Raw genomic sequence first — 25630 nt, 5'->3', positions numbered from 1 at the left:
ACAGTGATGAGGGGAGCCGGGCTTCAGAAGTGCCAACTCTTCAATAAGAAAAGACCACTCAGCCTAAGAAGGAAGAGGGACACTGCTGGGAAAGGGAGAACCAAGAGAAATGAGCAGGAGGGATGCCAGGCCTAAGACTTGTCCTCTTGGGAAAAAAAGTCAAGTCTTGGAATCAACTTCTTGAAGGGTCATTAAGCTGGGATTTCTTGGACACAGTCCTCCACATGCTAGTTACGTGCAGAGTGCTGTTAAGTATTTTGCCTGCATTGTCTCATTTAACCCTACAACAACCCAGCAATTCACAGTAGTGGGTGAGTTACTACTGTACCCATTTTACAGATCAGGAAAGACAGGCTGAGAGAAGTTAAAGGATACAGCAGATCTGACTGCTGTGTAAGCCCATGATGCTTATAATCTTTATTCTATACTGGCCCCCTTTTAGGGATTTCAACAACAGAGAGCGTGTGGTTTTCGTACTGATTTGTTTTATACAGCTGTATTTCCTCAGCACCTGTGAGGAACCAAGAACTTCCATTCATTTATTCAATTGGTTTGTTAAGCCTTACTATGTGCCCAGCCAGGTGCTGGGTGCTCACTGGGGAAGCTCAGCAGCATCCCTGCCTCACTGGTCTTATTGTGTTGGGTGAGGCCGGAGGAAGGGAGAAGGGGAGAAGGCAGTAGGAAAGTTGGTTCACAGAGCTGAGAGTTTCCTGTGAGCCAGACACTGTTCTGGGTGCCAAGTAATATGCCATTTCACCCTCTGCACAGACTGCCAGGTGGGTCACTCTTTTTTTTATTGAAGTATAGTTGATTTACAGGATTATGTTAGTTTTAGGTGTACAGCAGTGATTCAGTATTTTTTCAGATTATACTCCCTTACAAGTTATTACAAGATAATGGCTATAGTTCCTTGTGTTACACAGTGTATATTCATTTCTTATCTATTTTATACATAGTAGTTCTGTTAATCCCATACCCCAAAGTGGTCCCTCTCCCCTTCCCTTTCCCCTTTGGTAACCAGAGGTTTGTTTTCTAAGCTGTGAGTCTATTTCTGCTTTTCATATATATTCATTTATATATATTTTTAGATTCCACCTGTAAGTGATATCATAGAGTATTTGTTTTCTCTAACTTCTTTCACCGAGCATAATAATCTCTAGCTTATCCACATTGCTGCAAATGGCAGTATGTCTTTTTTTCTTTTCAGCTAAGTATTATTCCATTGTGTGTGCATATATATGTATACATATATATATACATACATATGTATATATATACATATGTATACACACACACACATATATATACATGTGTATACACACACACACACACTTCTTCTTAATCCAATCATTTGCTGATGCATGCTTGTGTTGCTGTTTCCACGTCCTGGCTATGGTAAATGGTGCTGTTGTGAACATTGGGGTGGTGCATATAACGTTTCAAGCTGGTGTTTTCATTTTTACATATTCAGAACTGTGACTGCTGGATCATATGGTAGTTTGGTTCTTAGTTTTTAAGGCATCTCCATGCCGTTCTCCACAGTGGCTGCACCAACTTGCATTCCCACCAACAGTGTGGGAGAGTTCCCTTCGACGACACTTATTATCTGCATTTCACAGATGAGCAAACAGACTCGGAAAAGTTTGGTAATTGGCCCCAAGTCCCACATCCAGAACACAATGGAACTGGGTTTTGAATTCAGATATCTGATTCCAAAGCCTGTGCTTTTAACTGATGTTTTCTATTCCCTGCTTTTCATATGTACTGCATCACAGCTCCAAACCCTCAGAAGGCCATTATAAGCCCCACAAAACTAATAGGGAAGCCCGGGCTCAGAGTTCAAAGCAGGTGGCCCAAGGCCTCTCTGGTTAGCCCGAGGGTCTGAATCCAGGGACTGTGGTGCAGGTCCTGGGTGTGCTTGTTACCCTGCATCGCCTCTCTGGGACACAAACCTGGGCCCTGGGGAACCAGGAGCTAAGGTGCCCCCAACTCCCCAGCCAGGCCTTCTCCAAGTGCTGGTGGAATGAATGTTGTGTGGCAACACTGGCTGATATGTTTGGGGCTGGTGTCCAAGCATCTGGAGGGCTGTTGGAAGCCAGGTGGGTGGAGAGCAGGGGCCTGAGGAGCGCCAGCAGGGGTGGGCATCTATGGAAGCCCCCGACCAAAGAGGGGACTGGGAACCGTTGCGCTTTCTCCTGTACTGCGCATTCCCGAGCCATCCCCTGAGACTTCCACCATTTCTGTACGAGAAGACAGAGAGGCTGCTGATTCACAGTGAAAGGAAACGGCCCAGGTCTGAAACTTCCTGTTTATCTGGTATCTGTCACCATATCTGTGTTATGCAAATATCCTCACTCCTGAAAAATGCAGGCGTGTACAAACACACACACAGACGCATGCGCACACACACATGCATGCACAACACACACACACACACACACACACACACACACACACACACACACACCTGGCCCTGTGCAATTCCATTAACATGAAAGCCAAGGTACTGGGGGAAACTGCTGTAGGAATTTATGATCATTAAAATAGCAGGGTTTTCATTTCGTTCAAAGAGCTTAGCAGATGTTCCTACCAGGTTAGCCCTTGCTCTGGCTCCTGGCCCAGCACTGGTCTGGTTTCTACCTGGCAGGGTCCCTTACAAGGGAGCTAGGGGATGCCTTACGAGGGAAACAGGTGTGGGACAGGGTCTTATCCAACCTTTGGGCTCCTCTCCAGCCCGGGGAACTCCATTTCCTCCCAGCCTGGCTTTTCCCCATGGACTCCCGGGAGCTGCTGCAGTGAGCCCAAGCCCACAGTGAGTCGAGATAAAGACAGACCTTCACCATGACCTTTTTCAGGGCTTTCTTCCAAAACAAGTTCAGGTCTGAGCCTAAGACGGCAACTTGCTGGGACGGTCTGTGCTTCCAGGGAAGCCTGAGACCCAGTCCCTGCTGCTGGCCGCCTCTCCACGACCCCCCTGCCCCTCCCCCCTGGGAAGCTTTTTTACAAAGGTGAATATGAGTTTCGGTTTCATAGGGGAAAGTGAAAATGACATGTGACTTACAGAAAATTCTGAGATTCAAAAGAACTGCTCTTTGTCACGAGTTAAATAGCACTCTTCAAACGGCTGAATGCTTTTCTCATATTCCCAGCTGCCTGAATGAGGGGGAAATAGATATAAATTGCTGCCAGAGAAAATCTGGTTAGCTGTCAGTTAAAAAGAAATTTATTTTCACTCTTTGCTCTCTTCCTGCCCCCACCCCAAACCCTCACCTGGACAGTGGGAGGGTGGCCTCTCCTCTCCCCGTGTAGAAAGGGATGAAGCTGAGGTTCCAGGGAGAGCGTCCATCACTGGCTCAGAGCTGGCTTCTCAGATTCCAGGCCAGTGCTCACCCCATTACCAAGGGGAGTGGCCTCGTGGCAGGAGTGTGGGCTGGGACAGGTCAAGCAGAGTGGACATCTTGGTTCTGCTACTTACCAGCTGTGTGAGCTTGCCAAATCTGTTTCCTCACCTGTAGGATGGGGTTGTTGTGGGTATGACAGAGAATATGGGTATAAAATATGCCTGGGGCTGGCTGGGGACCTGTGGATCAGGGAGGCATCATGATGACCACATGCTCTGGAGATGCTCACCAATTTTCATTAGGTCCTCAATCATGGCAAAAGGTCAGATAGGACCAGAAAGATCTCCAAAGAGTGTCTCTAAAAATCCATCTTTCAGAAATAAGTTTGCCTCAAAACCTGCTCCTGCTTTAGGAATGCTTTTAGGGAGGAAAAGGGTAGGATGAACGGTGAAAATTTTTGTGAGAAAGATTCTCTTCACCCCTTGAGAGGGGTCAGTGTCCATTTCTACACTTATCCACGAACTTGACCTGACGTGTCTTTGCCGGCTCAGGCTCTGAAGAAATGAGACATCAGCCTGTAGTTCTTCAAACCCACAGATAGGAGACAAGTCCGGAGAGAAATGGGAACAAATGCTGTAGTGCCTCACCCACGTGAGCCAACTACAGACCCAGATTCAGCCCACCTGGCCACCGAGCATTTCCTGGGCCCCTGCCAGATGCCTGGCATGCTGTCGCGTATGGGGAGCGGGGAGACTTGTCACATGGGAATAACAGCCATGTCTCTGTTGCACGTCAGATACTGGCCTGGGTTCTTTGCAAATGGAGTTTCATTTAATGTTCCCGGGAGCCTCTCGGGTAGGCATGAGTATCCTCATTCATCAGCGAGGCATAGAGATGTTAAGCTCCTAGCCGGGGTCACACAGTAGCAGGCTGGCCTTGAATGCGTGTCCAGTCAGCTGCAGTCTGTGCCTGCCATCCCCCTCTGTAGGAATGTCACACACAGCCTCAGGCCTGGAGGAATTAAAAAGCAGGAGGTGAAAACAAGCTCCAGGAGGTGGGGATGGACAGGGAGGCCTGGCGTGCTGCAGTCCATGGGGTCGCAAAGAGTCGGACACGACTGAGTGACTGAACTGGACTGAAACACACGGTCCCAAACCCTCAAGTAGGATATAGGGGCCCAAGAGCCCTGAGGAGAACACGATCAAAGGAGCAGGAGGAGGCAGGGCTGACTTCATGGAGGAGGCGGGGTGGGGAGGGGATGGGGGTGCCTCTGGGGGACGGAAGGTGGGGCCAGGGAGGGAAGCGAGAAGGATGGGGGAACCTGCAGACCCTGAGACTGGACTCCGTTGGCCTGGGGGCTCGTCAGAGGTCTCTTTCAATTCCCCTGGAGCTAGGGACAGAGCCCTGGGAGGAGGCTGGGCCCTTGGAGAGTGTGTCACCTGTGGGTCCCGGGCTCCGGCGAGTTCTCCCTGCCCCTCTGACTCCAGCGCCAGCTCGGGTGTTGGGCTGGGCATCTGCTCTGCTGGCTGGGAGCTTGCCTCACTGCTGGTTGAGGTTGGCGTCTCCCCTCGGGACATTGGCACGGTAAAGCAGGTCTTGCGAATCAGTGGAGGCGGGCAGGTGGGGTTGGAGCAGGCACCCCGAGAAAAGAGGGATTGGAGTGAGGCCCTGGGACCTTAGAGGGGTGAGGACCTGAGAGGTGGGGGGCAGGCATGGCCCCCTTCTGCATGGAACCAATTATGGTTGCCTCAGTAGGTGCCAAGGCCACAACCCAAAACTTGGGTGTTATGTTTTATTTGGCAGACACACTGAGGACTTAAGTCTGGAAAACAGCCTCTTGGACAGAGAGCTCCCAGAGGGTAAGGGAGGAGCCAGGATATAGGAATTATATATAAAAAAATCAGGCAGTCAGAACATCAAAAGATGACTGTTAATTAAAGAAAACCAGACATTTCAAGTTAATGAACTTAGCGCTTTTCCAAGTATGGGAAGATGCAAGAGTCTGGGCTCACTGAAATCATTGCTTTGCTCGGCACCTTGGCTGTCTGGAGCCTGGAGCCTTACTCTTCATCCTGATCCCCTCTGAGTGCACAGTCAGGGGTGGCTGCTGGTTTGCTGGGCTCCAGGCAGCATTCCTTGTTTAGTAATAGGGAAAGGCAACCTTTTTCATGCACACTTGCACGGCCGTAGCCCTCCTGGATGGGCACGGTCTTAGCGGCTATGCTGAGACCCTTGGCTGTGCTCTGACGGAGGCTGCAGATGTTGACAGCTGGGGCAGAGCAGGAGAGGGAAAACACACTCCAAGGGAGACTTGTGACCGGCCCCCACCTCTTCCTCCTCCCTTCTGCCTGTCTTGAGGAGTCGAGGCCAGAATTCTAGGGGCCAGGTTCCACTTCTCTCCCATTCAGCATGATCCGGTATCTGGTCCCCTCCACCTCTAACCTGTCCCTCGACCTGCCCAGTTTTGTCCCCCACGTTCCACCATCTTATCCAAGCACGATTTTCTCTGGCTCGGCCACAGCCACAGCCGCCCACCTTGTGCCCCATACCCCCCCGGCCCAATTTCCACCTTGGCCTTTTCCATGTGTAAGTGATAAAACACAAATCAAATCTCCTTCACCCTTGCTTCATCTGCTTCCCGAGGGGGAAAAGACAAACTCACCATCGCGGTCCCAGGGGTCCTCCCTGATGGGCCCTTCCTGTGCTCATCACTCACTCACTCATTCATTTATCCAACACGCATTCACTGAAGCACTATCACATACTCTTTTTAGACCCTGGGGGCAGTGACAAAACAGGGAAAAAACCCTGATCTCTTGGAAGGAAGTTTTTGGTGGAGGGAGGGGAGACAATCAGTAAACCAATATACAAGATGGTAGATGGTAAAACCAGGGAGAATAGAGAACAAGGACAGGAGCTAGGGAGTCGGGGGTTGGGAGGGGGCCACAGGGGAAGGCGGCCTCGAGAAGGTGACCTTGAAGGAAGACCTGAAGGAAGTGAGAAGTGGGTCACGAGGATGGGCAGGGGGAAACTCCTTCCTGCTGAAAAAACAGCAGTTGTGTCCTGAAGTGGGAACACACCAGGATGCTTGGCATATTTTTAAGGAACACCCTATCTACTGTTGGTCACTATCAGATATTTTTTATCATAGTGCTTCCACAATTTATGATTGTATATATTTTTTTAGACAATACTCAATAAAATGTCGGAGAAGGCAAAGGCACCCACTCCAGTACTCTTGCCTAGAAAATCCCATGGACGGAGGAGCCTGGAAGGCTACAGTCCATGGGGTCACTGAGGGTCAGACACAACTGAGCGACCTCACATCCACTTTTCACTTTCATGCATTTGAGAAGGAAATGGCAACCCACTCCAGTGTTCTTGCCTGGAGAATCCCAGGGATGGGGGAGCCTGGTGGGCTGCCGTCTATGGGGTCACACAGAGTTGGACACAACTGAAGTGACTTAGCAGCAGCAGCAATGTCTTAGAGTCTTCCCTCAATTAGCTGTCAGCTGTCTACAATCAGTGATGCATCTCTCTGACACCTGAATCATTCATATGACATCGTTAGCACAGGGCTTGGTGTCTCGAAGGTATTCAGTAAACTTGTAAACTTGTGTTAAATGAGGCAGTAAATCTGGCAGCTGGCACCATGAAGAGGACATGTGAGGAGTCCCTTTGGGGGTTTCCAGAAAATGCCTGGGACACTCTGAAGGGGGTGGAGGTCTATGTGAGCGGGTGGTTCTGTGTGTGGCGGGGGTGGGGCGAATCGCTGTGAGGTGGGCATTACTATGACACCACTGGTGATCGGCTTTTTTTTTTAATTGGAGGATAATTGCTTTACAGTGTTGTGTTGGTTCTGCCGTTTCACTCTTCTCTGAGCTGTCCTTTCTTGTTCCAACAGCTCTCCCACAGTGGCAGGGGACAGTTTCAACTCATTTAGACCCCTCACTCTTCCAGCCACTGGTATGGAAAACTTGAGAAGAAAATTCTACTTTACGAGAATTTCTTGCAGACCCTGGAGACAGGCTTATTCTTTTTTGTGAAGGTCCCACCCAACTAGCAGTAGGAATGTTAAATATTGACAAGCAGGAGAAGATAAAAATCACCTTCCAAGGCCTGGAATTTCCCCATTCTTGAGCCCAGGCCTCCCTGTCTGAGAGATAGACTGCAGTGCCAACTCTATACCCAGTCTCCCCTACTGTGGTGTTGGAGAAGACTCTTGAGAGTTCCTTGGGCTACAAGATCAAATCAGTCAATCCTAAAGGAAATCAACTCTGGATATTCATTGGAAAGACTGATGCTCAAGTTGAAGCTCTAATACTTTGACCACCTGATGCGAAGAGCCAACTCATTAGAAAAGATCCTGATGCTGGGAAAGACTGAGGGAAGGAGGAGAAGGGGGTTACAGAGGATAAGATGGTTGGATCACATCATCAACTCAATGGACATGAGTTTGAGCAAACCCAGGAGATAGTGAAGGACAGGGAAACCTGGTGTGCTAAAGTACGTGGGCTTGCAAAGAGCCAGAGATGACTTAGTAACTGAACAACCACCACCTTCGCCAGGCCTTAGTCTAAACAATCTCATATAACACCGCTATCAGGCAAGGCCATTCTGTGCCTGTGAGGCCATAAAGTGAGTCCAATGGACCACTTCATAAGTTTATCTAAACACAGACAAAACCAAGCACAAAATACTGAATATCTCCCTCCCCTGGCTAATGTGAATGACAGCTGCTTCTTTATCAATTGTGACTTTAGCTTTGATCTAATCTACCCTCCTTACAGATAAGACTTCCAAGGTACCAGACCATAAAGTCGTCCAATTTCCTGACAGAAGTCAGTCCAGAGCAAAGCCCTGCTTTCTTGGGCCCTCCCTAAATTCACCTAACCAAAGTTCAAGTCCTCTCCTTAGGTGCAGTAAGTGATTAGGCCAACTTGTTCAACTACAGGCATTCAAGTAAATCACATGGGGGTTAGTTACAAGACAGACTGGGATTCTGCATGATAGAACACTTGCTCTAACTCATACCCAGCAGTGGAGCATCGGGCCACGTGTTGAGTAGCAAGGCAGTCAAGAATAGTTGGTTCCAATGCTAGAAGCACTTGATTTTGACCACTGGGCCCCTCTATGAACCCTGGACTGCTTTCTAGAGAAAACATACCTGTATTTCAGCAAGTCACTGCTGTTACCAGCAGTTAATACAGTACACTGTCCTTAGACAGACTTGTGGTCCCAGCTGACAGGGCCTTGTAGTGACCCAGTGTGTGCAGGCCTAAACTGAGCTCGGGGAATGGTTGACCAAAATATGTTGTCTTGGAGGCAACATTTTGAGCTCGCCCCTCCTCGCCCTGTCTCACTACCCTCACCTAAGAGCACCTCTGCGCCTTTGCTGTTACTTCAGCCACGGCGCCCTTTCCGCTCCCTCCCCTCCTCCCAGTCAACGGCTAAGTCTTCCTCAGCTCATCATCTTGACCCACTGAAGCTGCCAGGGGTCTTCTTTGTGCTCCTAGGGAACCTGGCCTCCATCGACCCTCACTCTTTTTCAGGATACCCAACATTTCTTTATTTTGTGTTCCTCTCTCTGTCCATTGATCGTCAACGCCTACAGGGCAGGAACCATGTTCTGTTCATCGTCACCTCCCAGGAGTAGTCTGCAACACTCAGTAAATACGAAACTGAACTGAAGGCTCCAGCCCCCACGGTTTGCCCCTTAACGTCTTTCCAACTGGACAAAGGTTAGAAAGGAATAGTGAAAGAAACCTTCACTTCACAATGTTTTTCCTTTTCAGCCTGTGTGAAATTGGGGGACTCCAGGGGGTTTAGGTGTGAAATCCGGGGACCCCACGGGGTTTAGATGTGACGCTCTAGGTCATACTTCCCCCTGGAAACTTGGCCCCCAAGAAAAACGTGGGCTTCTGAAAAACCACAGGTATATGAATTAGTGTTTAGTAAATGACTCTTAAACTGAAAGCTGGGATTCGTCTATGTTGAATATGTTTATAAATCAGCTGAAAAGCAAATGCGTCTCAGCCCCAGGGTGAGTTCCACGCGCTGACCTGAGCACTGGCATCACCTGGCAGCTGCTTGGAAACAGGAATTCTTGGAACCGCTCCCTGCGCCCCCATGGATCCTACCAAATCAGAATCTCTAGGGGCGCAATCCAGGCATCTGTATAAATCTCCAGGTGATCAAACTCAGCTCCCAGACACAACAAAAAAACAGTTAGCTATAGTAATAGCTCCCATCTAAGCAAGTGGGCTTACGCTGTACATTCCTTACTTTCCAATCTTACAACAGCTGAAGGGAAGCTGTTGAAAATAGACTTTTAAAAGCCACAGAAAGAGAAATGCTAATGACAATACCTGTATAGTGATGGTGACGATGACAACAGTGGTGTACACTCTGTGCGCTGGGGTCTGTAACTATATGACTGTGTCTGGGGAAAACTTTGTAAGGCAATAAGCTAAAATGCTCACAGTAGCTGGTTTAGGAGTAATTCTCCCCCTCTTCTCTAACTTAAAAAAATTAATTTTTGTATTATTTATGTAATAGAAAGATGCAAGCAAGTGTGCTAAGTGGCCTGAGTCCTGTCTGACTCTTTGCAACCACATGGACTGTAGCCTGACAATCCTCTGTCCATGGGATTCTCCAGACAAGAATACTGGAGTAGGTTGCCATGCCCTCCTCCAGGGGATCTTCCCAACCCAGGGAGCGAATCCGGGTCTCCTGCATTGCAGGTGGATTCTTTACCATATGGGCCACCAGGGAAGCCAATAACAGAACGATGTATTTATTCAACTGGAAATTCGGTTCTGACTTCAGACTATCAGGGACAGAAGGGGCTGGAGGTTGGGATGATTTGGTAGCCTCCACAGCACCAGAGCAGCAGCCTTTCTCAGGGTTGAAGGCGGGAGAGGGGATGGGCAGGCACATGAAGTGGAAATGCCAACAGGGTATTTTGGGGGAACAATTTTAGTACAAGAGACAAAAACCAAACTCAAACTGGACTGTGCCAAAATAAGAAAGAGAGAGAGAGAGAAGAAGAATGAGGAGGAGGAGGAGGAGGTAGGCTGGAAGGGAGGGAAGGAAAGAGAAAGACAGAGAGAGGGAAGGAAAGAAGGAGAGAGAGGGAAAGGTGGAGAGGAATTTGCCTGATTCTGTAAGTTAAAATACCAGCTGGAGCCGGGATGCTCTCAGGATTCTGCCCACCTCTTAGCCCCCCTTTCCTCAGCATCAGCTCCACTCCCAGACTAGCAGTGTCTGCCGAAGTTGTCTCTGATTGGCCCAGCCTGGGTTCTTTTTTTCTTTTTTAAAAATTTATTTATTTATTTATTTTTGGCTGCACTGGGTCTTCAGAGCTGTGGTCGGACTTTTCTCTAGTTGCAATGAGTGGGGGCTACTCCTTGTGGTTCCAGGGCTTCTCATCACAGTGGCTTCTCTTGTTGAAGAGCACGGATTCTAGAGTGTGGTGGCTTCAGTAGTGATGGCACAGAGGCTCAGTTTTCCCCAGGCATGTGGGATCTTCCCAGAGCAGGGATCTAACCCACGTCCCCTGCACTGGCAGGCGGATGCTTGACCACTGGGCCACCAGTGAAGTCCCCAGCCTGGGTTCTGTGTCCAGTCCTAGGGCCTGGGCCAGGTGCCCCTACAGGAGCACATCAACAGAGAGGGTCGAAGAGTGCTCCCCTAAGGAAAGCCGAAAGGCTGCTGTCAGAAGGACGAGATGCAGGGCAGGAAAAATCTTGGATAACTGCTTCAGTCCATCGATACTGGTGCTCGGAGACTGACTCCTAGGTAGGTCCCAGGCATTTTTCAGACTTGGGCTGAGAGTTTGGATAAGACCTTGGGTGGCTGCAGTCATCCAGAGAGCAAAGCTGTCCTCAGAGGCATGGGGGCGGTGGGGTGGGTTCTTACTCACCAAGGTTAACCCTGCGTGCACTGTTCTCCAGAGGAAGTGGGAATTTCCACATGGTAAGTTCCCTTCCCTGTACAATGAATTGCTATCTTGGTGAGAAACCCGTGGGCCGCTGGTTGAGAAGAGAGGTCTTCTCTGAACGAGAGGGAATTTACCACCTTCCTCTCGATGGTGACAGGGCTGGGTGTGGATTGATTCATCTGCAGATGTATACATCTCTGTAGACACCATACTGCTGGCCTCTGCAAAATACATGCCTGGAGATCATTTCTGCCAGCCAGGATATGTCACCTTTGTCATAACCACTCTCTCCCCCCACCCCTGCACCCTGTGGGCCTGGAGTTCCCCAGTTAGAACCAGATGAGAGATCTCTGAGCCCAGGGATTGCAGAGGTGGGGCTGGGGGAGGGAGAGGGTGATAAGTTGTTTGGCAGCGGCCAAGGGCCTGGCCTGGGCCTCTCTCTCCTGGGCTGTCTCTTCCATCACTGAGTTTCTAACCTGAGCCTCCAAGGTCATGCCTATCTCATCTCGTGCCCAGGGTGCTCAGATTCCTCTTTCCCTTAAGCCCCCAGCCAGAGCTTAGAGCCCTGGTCATTGTTCCCGGAGCCCCATCCTCCCAGTGAGGGGATGGATGGAAGCCACACAGGTGCCATGGAATTATGGAGCTCTATGTGCTGCTTCCTTCTCTGAGATTTCTCCCCCACAGTTACCAGGCCCCACAGTCACCCCCGGAAGGCTTCAGCGCCCCATGACAGATGTTTGGCTCTTCTCTGCTCAAACATGGGCTCTTCCCCAGACCCAGAACTGCACGTCCACACTGAGCACCTGCGTGATGAGCAGCTGAGCAGGAAGGAGAAAGGCCAATCCTCCCCCTGGCACCAAGGGGTTTTGCGGGTTGACCAGACTTGACACCTGGTTCCGTGGAGTTCTTAGCCAGCATGGGGTCACCAGGGAAAATTGCCCTGATCTTGTCAACAGGTCATTTGACCTCCAACAGAGCCTCAGGACGTTAAATTATGGGTAAGTGAAATTTTTATGAGACAAGGTGGAGACTCTGAGAGTTAAAAAGATTTTCAACACTTATAGAAGAAGCCAGACATTCTCCCAATATTTCGCTTTCTACAGGTTCATTTCTATCAACATACAGATGAGACTGTTCTTTTCTTCATCTTTTATAGAGAAAGCTTTCTCTATAAAAGCTATACATTTATAGCTGTAACTTTATAAAAGAGTCACTTTATAGGAAAGAAACCTGTTGGACACCATTTTCACCGAGTGATGATGGTCACAGCACGTGATAAGCCAACATGATAAGTCACATTGCTATCATACACACAAACGATCTAATCAAAAGGGCGCTTTGTCACTGGAATGTTCTTCCTTAAAACCCGTAACCCCAGTTGAATTGTAGAAAACCTTGCTGTGCTGTGCTTAGCCTCTCAGTCGTGTCTAACTCCTTGCGATCCCATGGACTGTAACCCGCCAGGCTCTTTTGTCCATGGGATTTCTCAGGCAAGAATACAGGAGTGGGTTGCCATTTCCTCCTCCAGGGAATCTTCCTGACCCAGGGATTGAACCCGTGTCTCCTGCATTGGTGGGCAGATTCTTTATCACTGAACCACCTGGGAAACCCTGTTGATGCCACACCAAAGTTAATTTCTTAGTTTTGACAAGTATACCATGGCTTTGTAAGATGATAACATTAGGGAAAGCTGGGCCAACAGTATACCAGAGCACTCTGTAAACAAACAAACAAATCTTCCTGGCAGTATCAAGCGTTTGGTAACTGTGTGGAGCAACTGGAACTTACACATCGCTGATTAGAATGTAAAACTAAATAGTCATTTTGGAAGACATTTTGGTAATTTTTTAATTAAATTAAACATACATTATGATATGACCCAGCAATTCTATTCCTAGATTTCTATCCAATAAAAGTGAAATTCATGTCCAAACCAAGACTTACATGCAAATATTCATCATATCTTTAATCACAATAGCCAAAAACTGGAAACAATACAAATGTCCAACAGCAAGTGAATGGAAAGTCAAGTGTGATATATCCATACAATGGAATGCCACTTAACGCTATAAAAGATGTTATGTCTCAAAAACATGCTGAACAAAAGAAGCCAGACTCAGGAGTACACCCTGGATGATTTAACTTGTATGAAATTCTAGAAAGGGCAAAACTAATCTCAGTAACAGAAAGCCGATCAGTGGTGGCTCCCCTGGTGGCTCAGTGGTAAAGATCCGCCTGCCGGTGCAAGAGACACGGGCTCGATTTCTAATCTGGGAAGATCTCACATGCCGTGGAACAATTAAGCCCGTCCGCCACAACTACTGAGTCCGCCACAACTACTGAGCCTGTGCTCTAGAGCCTGGGAGATACAAACTACTGAGCCTGTGCGCAGCAGCTACTGAAGCCTGTGCGCCCCAGAGCCTGTGCTCTGCAATGAGAGAAGCCACCACAGTGAGAAGCCTGCACCACCACTGGAGAGTAACCTCCGCTTATTGAAACTAGGGGAAAGTCCACGCGGCAAGAAAGACCCAGCATAGCCAAAAATGAGCAAATAAAGTTACTAAAAAGAAAAAGGAGGCAGATCAGTGGTGCTGGGGATTGGGGCAGTGATGGTGAGAGGGATTATAAAGGGGCACGAGGGAATTTTGAGGGGGTGATGGAAGTGTTAGACCTCTTTGTTGCAGTGGTCACATGGATACATATATCTGTCAAAACTCATTGAACCATATACTTCAAATGTAAATACTTAAGTGTAAATTATGCCTCAACAAACTTTTTTTTTTTTTTTTGGCTGTGCCACACATCTTATAGGATCTTAGTTCCCTGACCAGGGACTGAACCCTGCCCCTGGTGTTGAAGGCCCTCAGTCCTAACCACTGGACCATCAGCGAGTTCCCTGAAGTTGATTTTTAAAAGAAGCTTTCTCTTGACTACATTTACCCTTCCAGCTACCCTTCTGCAAGACTTCTGAAGGTGTTTGTACTCAGTGTCTCCAATTCTGTCCCGCGTAGTCTCTCTTAAGTCTATACACCAGTCATGCTTCTGCTCCCTGGAAACTGCTCTCTATGAATGCAGTGACCTCCATGTTGCTAAATCCAGTGGTCAAATCTCATTTCTCAGTCACATCTTACTTGACTGTCAGGAGCATTCTACACAGTTCACACCTTTTTCCTTGAAGCACTTTTTCCCTCTGGATTCCAGGACGTGCCAGTCTCTTCGTTTTCCTCCTACCTCACTCCTCCTCAATCTCCTTTGCTGCTTCTCCTTATCTTCTGAACCTTTTATCGTTGAGGTGTCTTGGGATATTCTTCTCTGTACTCACTCTTCAGATGGTCTCCTTGAGTCTCAAGGCTTTAAACTCCACCCATATGCTGAGAAATCCAAATCTGTGTCGGCAGTCCTGATCTTTCTCCAAATTCTAGACTCATCATTTTAACTGCCTACTTGATATTTCTATTCGGATGCTGAACAGACATGTCAAATTCAACATCTTCAAAACTAAACTCTGGGTCTTCTCACATAAAACTGCCCATGTACAGCCTTTCCCACCTCTGTGGATGGCCTTGACATCTAATCTTTTGCTTGAATAAAAAACCCAGGAATCACCCTTGACTCTTCCTCCTCCCATTGACTCTACATTGAAAACATAATCTGTCTATTCTTCATCAAGTTTGTTGCTACTACCCTGGTCCAAGCACCATCACCTTTCATCTGGACTGCTGAAGTAGACTCCTAACCCTCCTGCCTCCACTCCTGGCTTCCTCTACTCTCTTCTCAATGCAGCAACCAGAGGGACCCTGTTGAAATTTAAGTCAGAGCAATGTTATTCAAGGCTTCCCTGACAGCTCAGTTGGTAAAGAATCTGCCTGCAATGCAGGAGACCCTGGTTTGATTCCTGGGTTGGGAAGACCCACTGGAGAAGGGAAAGGCTACCCACTCCAGTATTCTTGGGCTTCCCTCATGGGTCAGCTGGTAAAGAATCCACCTGCAATGCAGGAGACCTGGGTTCAGTCCCTGGGTTGGGAAGATCCCCTGGAGAAGGGAAAGGCTACCCACTCCAGTATTCTGGCCTGGAGAATTCCATGGATTGTATAGTCCATGGGGTTGCAAAGAGTCGGACACGACCGAGTGACTTTCGCTTAACTTAATGCTATTCAAAATTCTATCATGATTGTCTCAGAATAAAAGCCAGTGTCCTTGGAAATGACCTGCAAGGCTTTGCCTGATCTGCCCCACCGGCTTATCCTGTGATTTCATCTAATACGCTCCCTCTTGCCCATTCCTCTCCAGGCACGTTGTTTGTGTGTTTAGCTATTTCTTGAACACGCCCTGCCCACCTCAGGGTCTTTGCTCTAGCTGTGTTGTCTGGATGCTCTAGTGGCCAACGTCCTTGTCTCCTTCAAATCTTTGCATACGGATTTGTTCAAACCTCACCTTCTCAAGGAGACCTGCTCTGACCATGACATTTAATACTGCAACCCGCCCCATCCCCAGCACTTATTTCCTTACTTTGCTCTATTTTTTCCTTTGTTTCCACAGCACTTACGACTTTCTAATATACTCTTCAATCTGTTCACCTATTTTGTTTCCTTCTTATTGCCTGTCTACTCAAGGGCAGGGATCTGTTTTGTTCACTGCTGTATCCCAAAGTCCTGGAACAGGGCCTGCCACATAGAAGCCGCCCCATAAATGCTTGTTGGGTAAATTAATGACGTTTCTCCAGAGGAAGCAAACCTCCTACCCCAGACTTATCCACTCAGATCTGACCAGGCTGAATCAAGAGACTGCAAGGAAAAGATGGGTCTGGGGGATCCCAGGCCATGTTAGGACTGAGAAAATTGAGGGAGGCTCCGGACTCCTCCTGTTTTCGGTTGTGCCCTAAGATCTCAGATCGAGTAGCACCTTGTTGGGGCTGCTGCTGAGTTCTCAGAGCCACTGCCCACTTCCTAGGACCGTATCTCCTGGGAACCTTCCCAGGATCAGAGACATTTGTGTATAACAGCATAGGGCTGGAGGAGAAGGGGACGGCAGAGGATGAGATGGTTGGATGGCATCACTGACTCGATGGACATGAGTTTGAGCAGACTCTGGGAGTTGGTGATGGACAGGGAAGCCTGGCATGCTGCAGTCCATGGGGTTGCAAAGAGTCAGACACGACTGAGCGACTGAACTGTACTGAACAATCCAGCGCTGTAGCCCAGTGTGGATACTGAGTACTTGAAATGTGGCCGGTCCAGATAGATGGGTGTTGAAAGGGTAAAATTTCAAAGACTTAGGGCAAAACAGAATGTGACATGGCTCATTAATATTTTTTAATATTGATTCCATCTTACTTTTTGAGATATACTGCATTAAATAAAATATACTATAAAAATTAAGTTCACCTGTTTCTTATTACTTATCAAAAGTATGGTTACTAGAAGATTTAAAATTCCTTCAGTGTCTTGCACTGGGTTTCTATGGGAGAGCCTGATCTGTGAGGAAAAACTGCTGATGTCTAGAAGTCAAATCCCACGAGCTTGAAAATCCACATTTCCTAAATGCAAGCTGATGGTCCCTTTATTTCGAGTCATCAAGAGATACAGCAGGATTCCATTAACACAAAGGCCCCTTCAGGATTTGACTACTTGGGTTAATGGGGACTTTTGAAGAAGCTTGGCTTTGTTTTCATTCTTCTACCATCTGGCAATGCTTTGCCTGAGGGGCCAAAAGCCCTCCCAGAGACGGACTTGGCCTCCCCCTTGGTTCCTCAGGTGGTTATTGAATTTCCACACGTCCAGGAATCAGGCAGAATGGGAGAGCACTGGAAGATAGAGGGCGGGCTCCCAGTCCTGTCCCGGAGCCCCTGCCCTGACCAGGTGGCTTGGCGGGAAACCGCTGTGCCCGGGGCAGTGTCGAGGCCAAGGTGGCCCCACTTATGCTTGCAGGATGGTGGGCACTGGGGGCTGACCTGCTTGGGCACCCAGGCCAGCAGGTACTTGCGGCCCAGGTCTTAGGCCAAAAGAAAGGGCTCTGGGTAATCAGCATGAATACAAGGGACCTGGTGCTGCTGGGAACTGAGTCTGAGATGGAAATATGAGCCTGTGAGCAAGGGTCAGGAAAGACCAGCTCCCACAGCCTGGGGACATTGTGGAGGCCCGGCCCCAGAAAGGGGTGCCCCAAAATGGGGTCAGGGTGACAAGGAAGACAGAATGAGGGGCTCAGTGTCCTGGGGACCTGGCACCAGGTGGACGCAAGGATGGAAGGAGGGGCTGGGTTAGGGAAACTTTCTCATGTCTTCCAAAAATCTGTGAAAGTGAAAGAAAGTGAAGTTGCTCTGTTGTGTCTGACTCTTTGTGACCCCATGGACTGGAGCCTACTAGGCTCCTCCGTTCGTGGAATTTTCCAGGCAAGAATACTAGAGTGAGTTGCCATTTTCTTCTCCAGGGGATCTTCCCGGCCCAGGGATTGAACCCGGGTCTTCTGCATTGCAGGCAGACACTTTACCATCTGAGCCACCTGGGAAGGCCCACCTCCCTGCCGGCTGTAATTTTGCCATATTGTTTTTATATAATTGGAGAGAGAGGAGTGAGGAAAGATGGTCAAGGAAAGGCAACGTTTCTTGGACACTTGGCCTTGTATATAAGCAATCTGCCCCCAGCCTTGCCTGGCTGTGGTCATTCCCCCCTGACCCAGGGCTGGGGATCTGGACTGGGAATTATCCTCTTCAGTTTCTCATGAAAAGCAAAATAGGATTTCATCCTCTATTTATTCCCTCTTTCTCACTGTGCCAACGGTAGGCTAAAAAAGAGAAAAGGATATGAAGAGCAGAAAAGGATTCACAAGAGATTGTAAGGCTGGAAAGTGTGTAAGAAAGGAAAACAAGATAATGAGATGTTGTTTATAATTTGCTTTAACAGCAACTCAGAAACGCAGGTCAACCACTTACGAGAGGGAAGTGGGCTGCTTTGTGTGAGATACTCCAGGGATGGACTGGCAGGAGGCGATTTAGGGTGGGACCAGGGAAACCATGTCCCCAGCCAATCCCCCACTGGGTTACGGGGTCTCCTCAGTGGAGAGGGGTTGCTGGGGGTCTTGCCCAAAGCCCAGAGGAGCAGGGGCTGCCGGTGGCCAAGGCCAGGGTGAAGGGCCCCCTCTTGGAGCTCTTCTTCCATCCTCAAATCACTGTCCGCCCGTGAATGCACTTTCATCAGCTGCAAACTGTATTTATGGTTTCTTGGAATTTTCCGAATGAAGTAACTATTTTCTCCAGACCGTTTTCTTCTCAACTGAAATCGGATCCCCACTGTCCATGGAGACAAACAAAACAGCATGACATCACCCACCAGGGAGTGGTCACTTCAGACGCAGTAGCAGCTTCTTATTCAACATCAGATGGATGTGATTTGCCTTAGGGAGGTCTTCGCATCCTGCCCTGCCAGAGGAAGAAATGGTCCCCTGAGCTTGCCTTGAGGAGCCGGGAGGAAGGGGGGAGGCAGGTGCACAAGGCAGGCTGCAGGGTGGGCCTGGACAGGCAGGGCCTGGCAGAGAGATCGCCCTGCTTCCTCTCTAACTGCAGAGATGCTCCTCGGGAAGTCATCACGGGATTCGCCCCACCTGCCAGGGACACCAGCTCGTGTCCCTCCTCTTTCAGAGTCCAATGCTCAGGGGACGGCAGCTGGGCGCAGAGAACACTGACCTGGATTCAGCTTCTGTTTTGCCTTGCAGAGTTTCTGAGCCTATTTCCCCCCTCTGAAAAGGTGGGGAGGGTAAAAAAAAACAAAATCCCCGTTCTGCTCCCCTACAGGGATGCTCTTGGACCAAACGAGAGAGGATGAATCTGGAAAGCAGAAGGCATATTGCCCTGTTCTTGCCCTCAGATCTCACAACACTCACACGGTGGTGAGCTGTAGCTGGGGGGATTGGCAGGGGCACGGATCCACGTCCTCTTGAGCTGATAATGAAGGTATTATTTAACGAAAGCTCAAAGAAGAGCGGGAGGCTGACCGGTCGCTTGGTCACTCCGGCACCCGGTCACTCACCGCTTGAGGGCCTGACCAGTCACCGGAGAACAGAGGTAGTCCTGTCTCTCCGCCCGCAAAAGCTTTTTAAAGTATAGCTCCGGGCTGCCACAGTTCTAGGTAGCAGTTGGCCTAAAGGGGAAGCAATCACATAATTATGCTAACGACTGAAGAGTTATTGCCCACCAGGCCCTGGGCTGAGCCGCTCACAGGCACTGTCTCCTTCAGCCTCCGGTTAGGGTTACTATTCTCAGCTAACAGATGAATGGGGCAGGGAAAGGGGGATGGTAACCTGTCCGAGGCCACTCCAAGCTAATTGTGGGCTTAGGATCCAAACCAGGGCTGTCTGACTTCAAGGCCCAGGTGTTTAACCACCATACCATTCTGTCTCCTGGTCACACACAGAAGCTGTCTGTGGAAAGCGGTGCTTTATTTTGTTTTCATGTGAAGCTGGGAAATGGTCAGGCAGGGAGACCAAGTTGGGTGTGTGTGTTTCCCTTGGGTGCCGAGGGTGGGGGCACCTCCCTCCTTTCATATCCATCGTTGCCCCTCAGAAGCACCATGTTGACCTTCTATAACAACTTAATTTATCCAGAAATCAGGAAATGTCTGCACATGCTCTAAAAGGCTGACATTAAAAATAAGTTGACAATCCATATTTATCCCACTGCTGAGAATGCATGAGCAGTTGGAAGCCAGTCAATCCTAAAGGAAATCAACCTGAATATTCATTGGAAGGATGGAAGCTGAAGCTGAAGCTCCAGTACTTTGACCACCTAATAATATGAAGAGCCGACTCACTGAAAAAACCCTGATGCTGGGAAAGATTGAAGGCAGGAGGAGAAGATGAGATGGTTGGATGGCCTCACTGACTGAACAGACATGAATTTGAGCAAACTCAGGGAGACGGTGAAGGACAGGGGAGCCTGGTGTGCTGCAGTTCATGAGTCTCAAAGAATTGAACATGACTTAGCGACTGAACAACAACAAAGCCAGTGAACCAGTGTCAGGCCACTGTCTGGGTCATTAGGACTCCATTTAAGACAATAAAGAATTTCAATTAGCAGGAGAAAAAAGGTTCAGCCACATAATTTTAGAACAGGAATAGTTTCTTTCTAAAAAGAATAATCCTCTTGATTTAACAGAAGTTGTATTCCCTGTAGTCAAGAGGTTGACTTCCCTGGCAGTCCAGTGGTTAAGGCTCCACCTTCTGTTGCAAGGGACATAGGCTTGATCCCTGGTCAGGGAACTAAGATACTGTGTGCCATGTGGCACAGCTGGAGGGAAGAAAAAAAAAAGCTGTGTTTTGAGCAAGATCAGATGTTTAGCTTGCAGCAAGAGAATCGTGATTTTGGAGAGTGGGAGGTCCCTTCTACTCATGGCTTTCTTTGAGTGAGGGCCAGAGAACAAGATCATTACTTGCCTTCTGAGTCTCAATCTCTCTTCCAACTATAGCTCAAGATGTGGGCAGGGCAGTCCTTAGCAAAGTCTAAGGTTTATCAGAAGGGAAATAAAAGAGCATTGCTTCCTTGCGTTGGAGGCTGGGGCTGCCACTTTCTATAATGGGAATTTCAGAATGGCTGAAGGTTAATGAAGCATCTAATGTGTTCCCATTTCAGACTAACACATGTATTTTGAAGATCCTAAGAAGTATAGGAAGTACAGTATAGAAGTATAGGGTTTCTAGGCTCAGCCATTAAAACATGTTTGTAATTAGGCAAGATGATGTCTTGACAGCGCCAATGTCATCACAGATACAAAAACCAGGAGAGAAAAGTCTTCTGCTTCCTAAACAGAAACCAAGCTCAATTAGAATGAAAACATAAGCTTCGACATTCTCATTTCCAAGTTACAATCAAGAGTACTTCTTTTTTTTTTTTTTTTTTCAAGAGTACTTCTAACAGAGGAATCCCTTATAAAGAATTTAGCAAATGTGGTCACCAACATCTGGATCTTTTCTCACAGAACTCAGTGGAAATCACCCTCTTGAGTCTTACAGGGTGTGCATTTGAAATTTTAAAATGTCACAGTTGGTTATAAAGGTACTTCCTTTCCCAGTGTATACTTGAGATGGGACAGTTCAGAGGTTATGAGCTGAGATATTTCCCTTCTCCCTCTCAGTGGAGAGGTCTCTGGATTCAACCGACAGCTGAAAGGCTCTTTCACCAAGGAGGAGCTACCAGAGCAATGAGATGATGCATGGAAGGTTCTATAAGGCCACTGATATGAAAAATAATGGATGGGGGTTGCACTTAATAAAGCAGTTGTTAAAGCTGCCTCACCAAGTCAGAAACTGCATAATACTATATAGATCATTTCCTCATAAAAAGTCAGTCAATAAATCACAGAATTTATTCTGCTGAGAGAAAAGAAGAAGTAACTTGTATTGAGTCCCTATAAAGTACTAGGTACTTTCAGATGTGGTAACTCAATAGGAGAAGCAAAATGTTCTAATGGCTACACGCAAAATCACTGGAATTAGATTCTTGCTTTGGTTTACTCTATGACCTTAGGAGACATACTTCACTTTTTATTAAGCCTTGTTTTCTTTAATGGGGATAACAACAGTATCAACACTTGTAGGGTCTAGTATACATGCAAACACACAGTACTCAAATAAGACAGTTTTATTATTCCTTTAATTTTAAGTATCTTGGGGAGGGTATTATTTCTTACAGATAAAGAAAGACAGAAACGCAAAAAACCCAAATTATTTGAGCAAGTTCAGTCCATATTAAGCAGTTTTGTCCAAGAAATTCTCCAGGCAAGAACACTGGAGTGGGTTGCCATTCCCTTCTCCAGGGGATCTTCCCCACCTAGGATCAAACCTGGGTTCTCCGGCATTGCAGGTGGATTCTTTACTGTCTGAGCCACCAAGGGAGCCCTAGGTAGAGCTGGGATCTTGTAACTCCAAGTCTGCATGTTTTCCAATATAACCATAGCCTGCACCATCTGATCCAAACTGGAACTTAGACTAACAAATGAAGTTGGTGAAATGCAGAACTGATAATCTGATTAAATGTCTCCCTTCCCCAAATCAGGGGCTCTATTGAAGTAAGGGAGAATCATCTAGAACTAAACTTACAGAGTAAGAATTTAGGGATCCATATATTTTATTTTCTTCTAAATTTGAGTCAGAGTCTAAAAGAACAGCATGTGCTGATGGAATTGTACTAACTAGGACTATCTACAGTAAGTTACAGCTTTTGGACAGTTTTCTGTGCCAGTGACCTAGAAACTATTTCAAAACCTATTTTTGTTTCTTAGGGGCTGAAATTTCAGTAAAACAGTCCAGCTAACTGTGACCCAGAGTCTTCAAATTTAGAAGTTAATCTCCAAAGAAAGGGAATATTAATTTTTATTGTGACAAAGAATAACCTTCTGATAGCCCAATTATAAGAAGAAATAACTAACTCTGCAATGCCACACTTTCAAATACTTGCAATTTATAGCATGAAGATGCAAGAGAATTAGGCTAGCAATTATCCTTGAACCTCCAAAGAGGAATTTGGCTATGGACACACATACGGAGTAAGCATTCTGCAACACTAATATTGCATACCATATCATTTTTCAAGGGATACAACTTTAAAAAGAGAAAAAGAAAACAGTTGAAATTTGCTGAAATATATTTACTCATAAAACAAATATATGTATACATTAATTTGCAATGATTCTGGCAAATAAGAAAATTACTCACTTATGTTTTTTAAATCTCAGGAGTATACTTACTATTGCACATTTCAGGCTGGAATTATCCTTGGTCAGTCAGTGCTTACTATTAAGTTGATCCTTAGACTAATTGAACATGAAAATATAACTCAGAATTAAAACAAAACAAAGGGCTTCCCTAGTGACTTAGATGGTAAAGAATCTGTCTGCAGTGCAGGAGACCCAAGTTTGATCCCTGGGTTGGGAAGATCTGGAGAAGGGTATGGCAACCCACTCCAGTATTCTTGCCTGGAGAATCCCATGGACTGAAGAGCCTGGCGGGCTACAGTCCATGGGGTCACAAAGAGTTGACATGACTGTGTGACTAACACTTTCAGAAAACCAAACCAAACCTTTAGGGAAAAGAAAAGGGGAGAAGAATCTAGGCAATATCCCTAAAAAGAGTGATTCCTAAGCAGATACAGTGACAGCGTAATCCCGGTGTGAGTTCTTCTATCTTCACACATTTTTCATTTTAGAAATGCTTCCAAAGATGGGGGAAAGGACACAAAGGAACACACGTTGAAGAGCTCAGTTAACACCTGCAAGACATCTCTGACACACTAGGGAACCAGGTACTGAAGAGCCTTGTCGAACACCATCAAGCAGGGCATTTTACAGCTCCAGGGCTTGAGTTTACAAATGGTCCTGCAACCACTGATCTCCTAACTTGAATGAAAAGCATGCAGCAGATAGCAGCATTGAAGACATCATTGTTCCAATAAGAAACCGTGGATTACCAGTGATAAAGTGGTATTTTGGAAACTTCTGTTCACCTTTCTCACAGCATCTCCACAGTGTAAAACACTTCATAGGCTTCCCAGGTGGTGCAAGTGGTAAGGAACCCGTCTGCCAATGCAGGATACGTATGAGATGTGGGTTTCATCCCTCCAGGTTTGACCCCTGAAGGAGGGCATAGCAACCCACTCCAGTATTCTTGCCTAGAGGATCCCATGGGCAGAGGAGCCTGGCAGGCTACACTCCATAACGTTGCAAAGAGTCAGACATAACTGAAGGGACTTAGCACACACACAAAACACTTTATAGATAAAGTCCATCATTTGATGTGGATCTTTTTTTGGTTTGTTTGTTTTTAGAAGTAAAAAGATTTCTCACTTAAAATGTTTGTCAGGGGAAGATGATAGTTGGACTTCCCTGGTGGTCCAGTGGTTAAGATTCCACAAAGCAAGTATCCTCCAATTAAAAAAAAAAAAAAAGAATCTGCCTGCCAGTGCAGAGGACGTGGGTTTGATCCCTGGTCTGGGAAGATTTCACATTCTATGGGGCAGCTAAGCCCGTGTGCCACAAATACTGAGCCTGCACTCTAGAGCCCACGCTCTACCACAAGAGAAGCCGCTGCAACGAGAAGTCCTCACTGTAACTAGAGAGTAGCCCCCCCACCACTTGCTGCAACCAGAGAAAGCCCATGCGCAGCCAAAAATAAAAGTAACACCCTGGGCTTATGACAGTATCAGCCTACAAGAGCAGGTCAATATTTTGGTTAATATTGTTTTGGTTAATTATTAAAATACACAGAACACAATGTGAAGCTTATCTTTATGCATCTAGCATCAAATACTTTTTTAAAATCAACTTTTATTGAAGTATAGTTGACTTATGATGTGTTAGTTTCTGCTGTATGGCAAAGTTAATCAGTTATACATATTATCTGTCCACTCTTTTTTAGATTCTAAATAGAATGGAATTTAGGTCATAGATCATTACAGAGTACTGAGTAGAGGTCCCTGTGCTATACAGTCGGTTCTTATTAGCTATCTATGTTATTAATGGATATAGTAGGGTGTATACGTCAATCACAATCTCCCAGTTTATCCCTCCCTTCACCCTCCCCCTTGGTAACCATAAGTTCGCTTCTACATCTGTGACTCTATTTCTGTTTTATAAATAGCTTCATTCATACCATTTTTAAGATTCCACATATAATTGATACCATATATGTCTTTCTCTGTCCAACTTATTTTACTCAGTATGATAATCTCTGGGTCCATGCACATGTTGCTGCAAATGGCATTATTTCATTCTTTTTATGGCTGAGTGCTATTCCATTGTGTGTATGCATGTATATGTGTATATATATGTGGTTGGCACAGTGGTAAAGAATCCGCTTGCCAATGCAGGAGACACAGGAGACATGGGTTCAATCCCTGGGTCAGGAAGACTCCCTGGAGAAAGAAAGGTAACCCACTCCGGTGTTCTTGCCTAGAGAATTCCATGGACAGAGGGGCTTGGCGGGCTGCAGTCCATGGGGTCACAGAGAGTTGGACATGACTGAGTACGCACACGCACGCATGCACACGCATGCACGCACACACACATATATACATTTTCTTTTTTATCCACTCCTCTGTCCATGGACATTTAGGTTGCTTCCACATCCTGGCTATTGTAAATAGTACTGCAATGAACATTGAAGTACATGTGTCTTTTCGAATTATGGTTTTCTCTGGATACATATTCAGGAGTGAAATTGCTGGATCATACGCTAGGTCTGTTTCTAGTTCTTTAAAGAACCTCCATACTGTTCTCCATAGTGGCTGTACCAATTTCCATCCCCACCAACGTGTAGGAGGGTTCCCTTTCCCCCATACTCTCTCCAGCATTTATTGTTTGTAGAT

At 47.0% G+C, this 25630-nt stretch overlaps 1 protein-coding gene and 1 non-coding gene across 3 annotated transcripts in view; both read right to left on the bottom strand.

Moving 5' to 3' along the window:
* Positions 1–3205: 3205 nt before the first annotated feature.
* The window catches only part of ANKRD46 (ankyrin repeat domain 46), a 67868-nt gene continuing 45443 nt past the window's right edge, over positions 3206–25630 (bottom strand). The window contains exon 6 of one of the 2 annotated variants that reach the window (XM_005215624.5): positions 3206–4352. In XM_005215624.5, the coding sequence (XP_005215681.1) occupies positions 4347–4352 (6 nt within the window). In that variant the 3' untranslated portion in view covers positions 3206–4346. The other variant, XM_025001636.2, reaches the window with a different exon arrangement.
* TRNAC-GCA (transfer RNA cysteine (anticodon GCA)) lies at positions 17716–17787 on the bottom strand. Its single transcript has one exon. It is a non-coding gene; the product is annotated as a tRNA-Cys (tRNA).

This window comes from Bos taurus, chromosome 14 (assembly GCF_002263795.3).
Source record: "Bos taurus isolate L1 Dominette 01449 registration number 42190680 breed Hereford chromosome 14, ARS-UCD2.0, whole genome shotgun sequence".
NCBI lineage: Eukaryota > Metazoa > Chordata > Mammalia > Artiodactyla > Bovidae > Bos > Bos taurus.
This window is presented reverse-complemented; position numbering and strand designations above follow the sequence as displayed.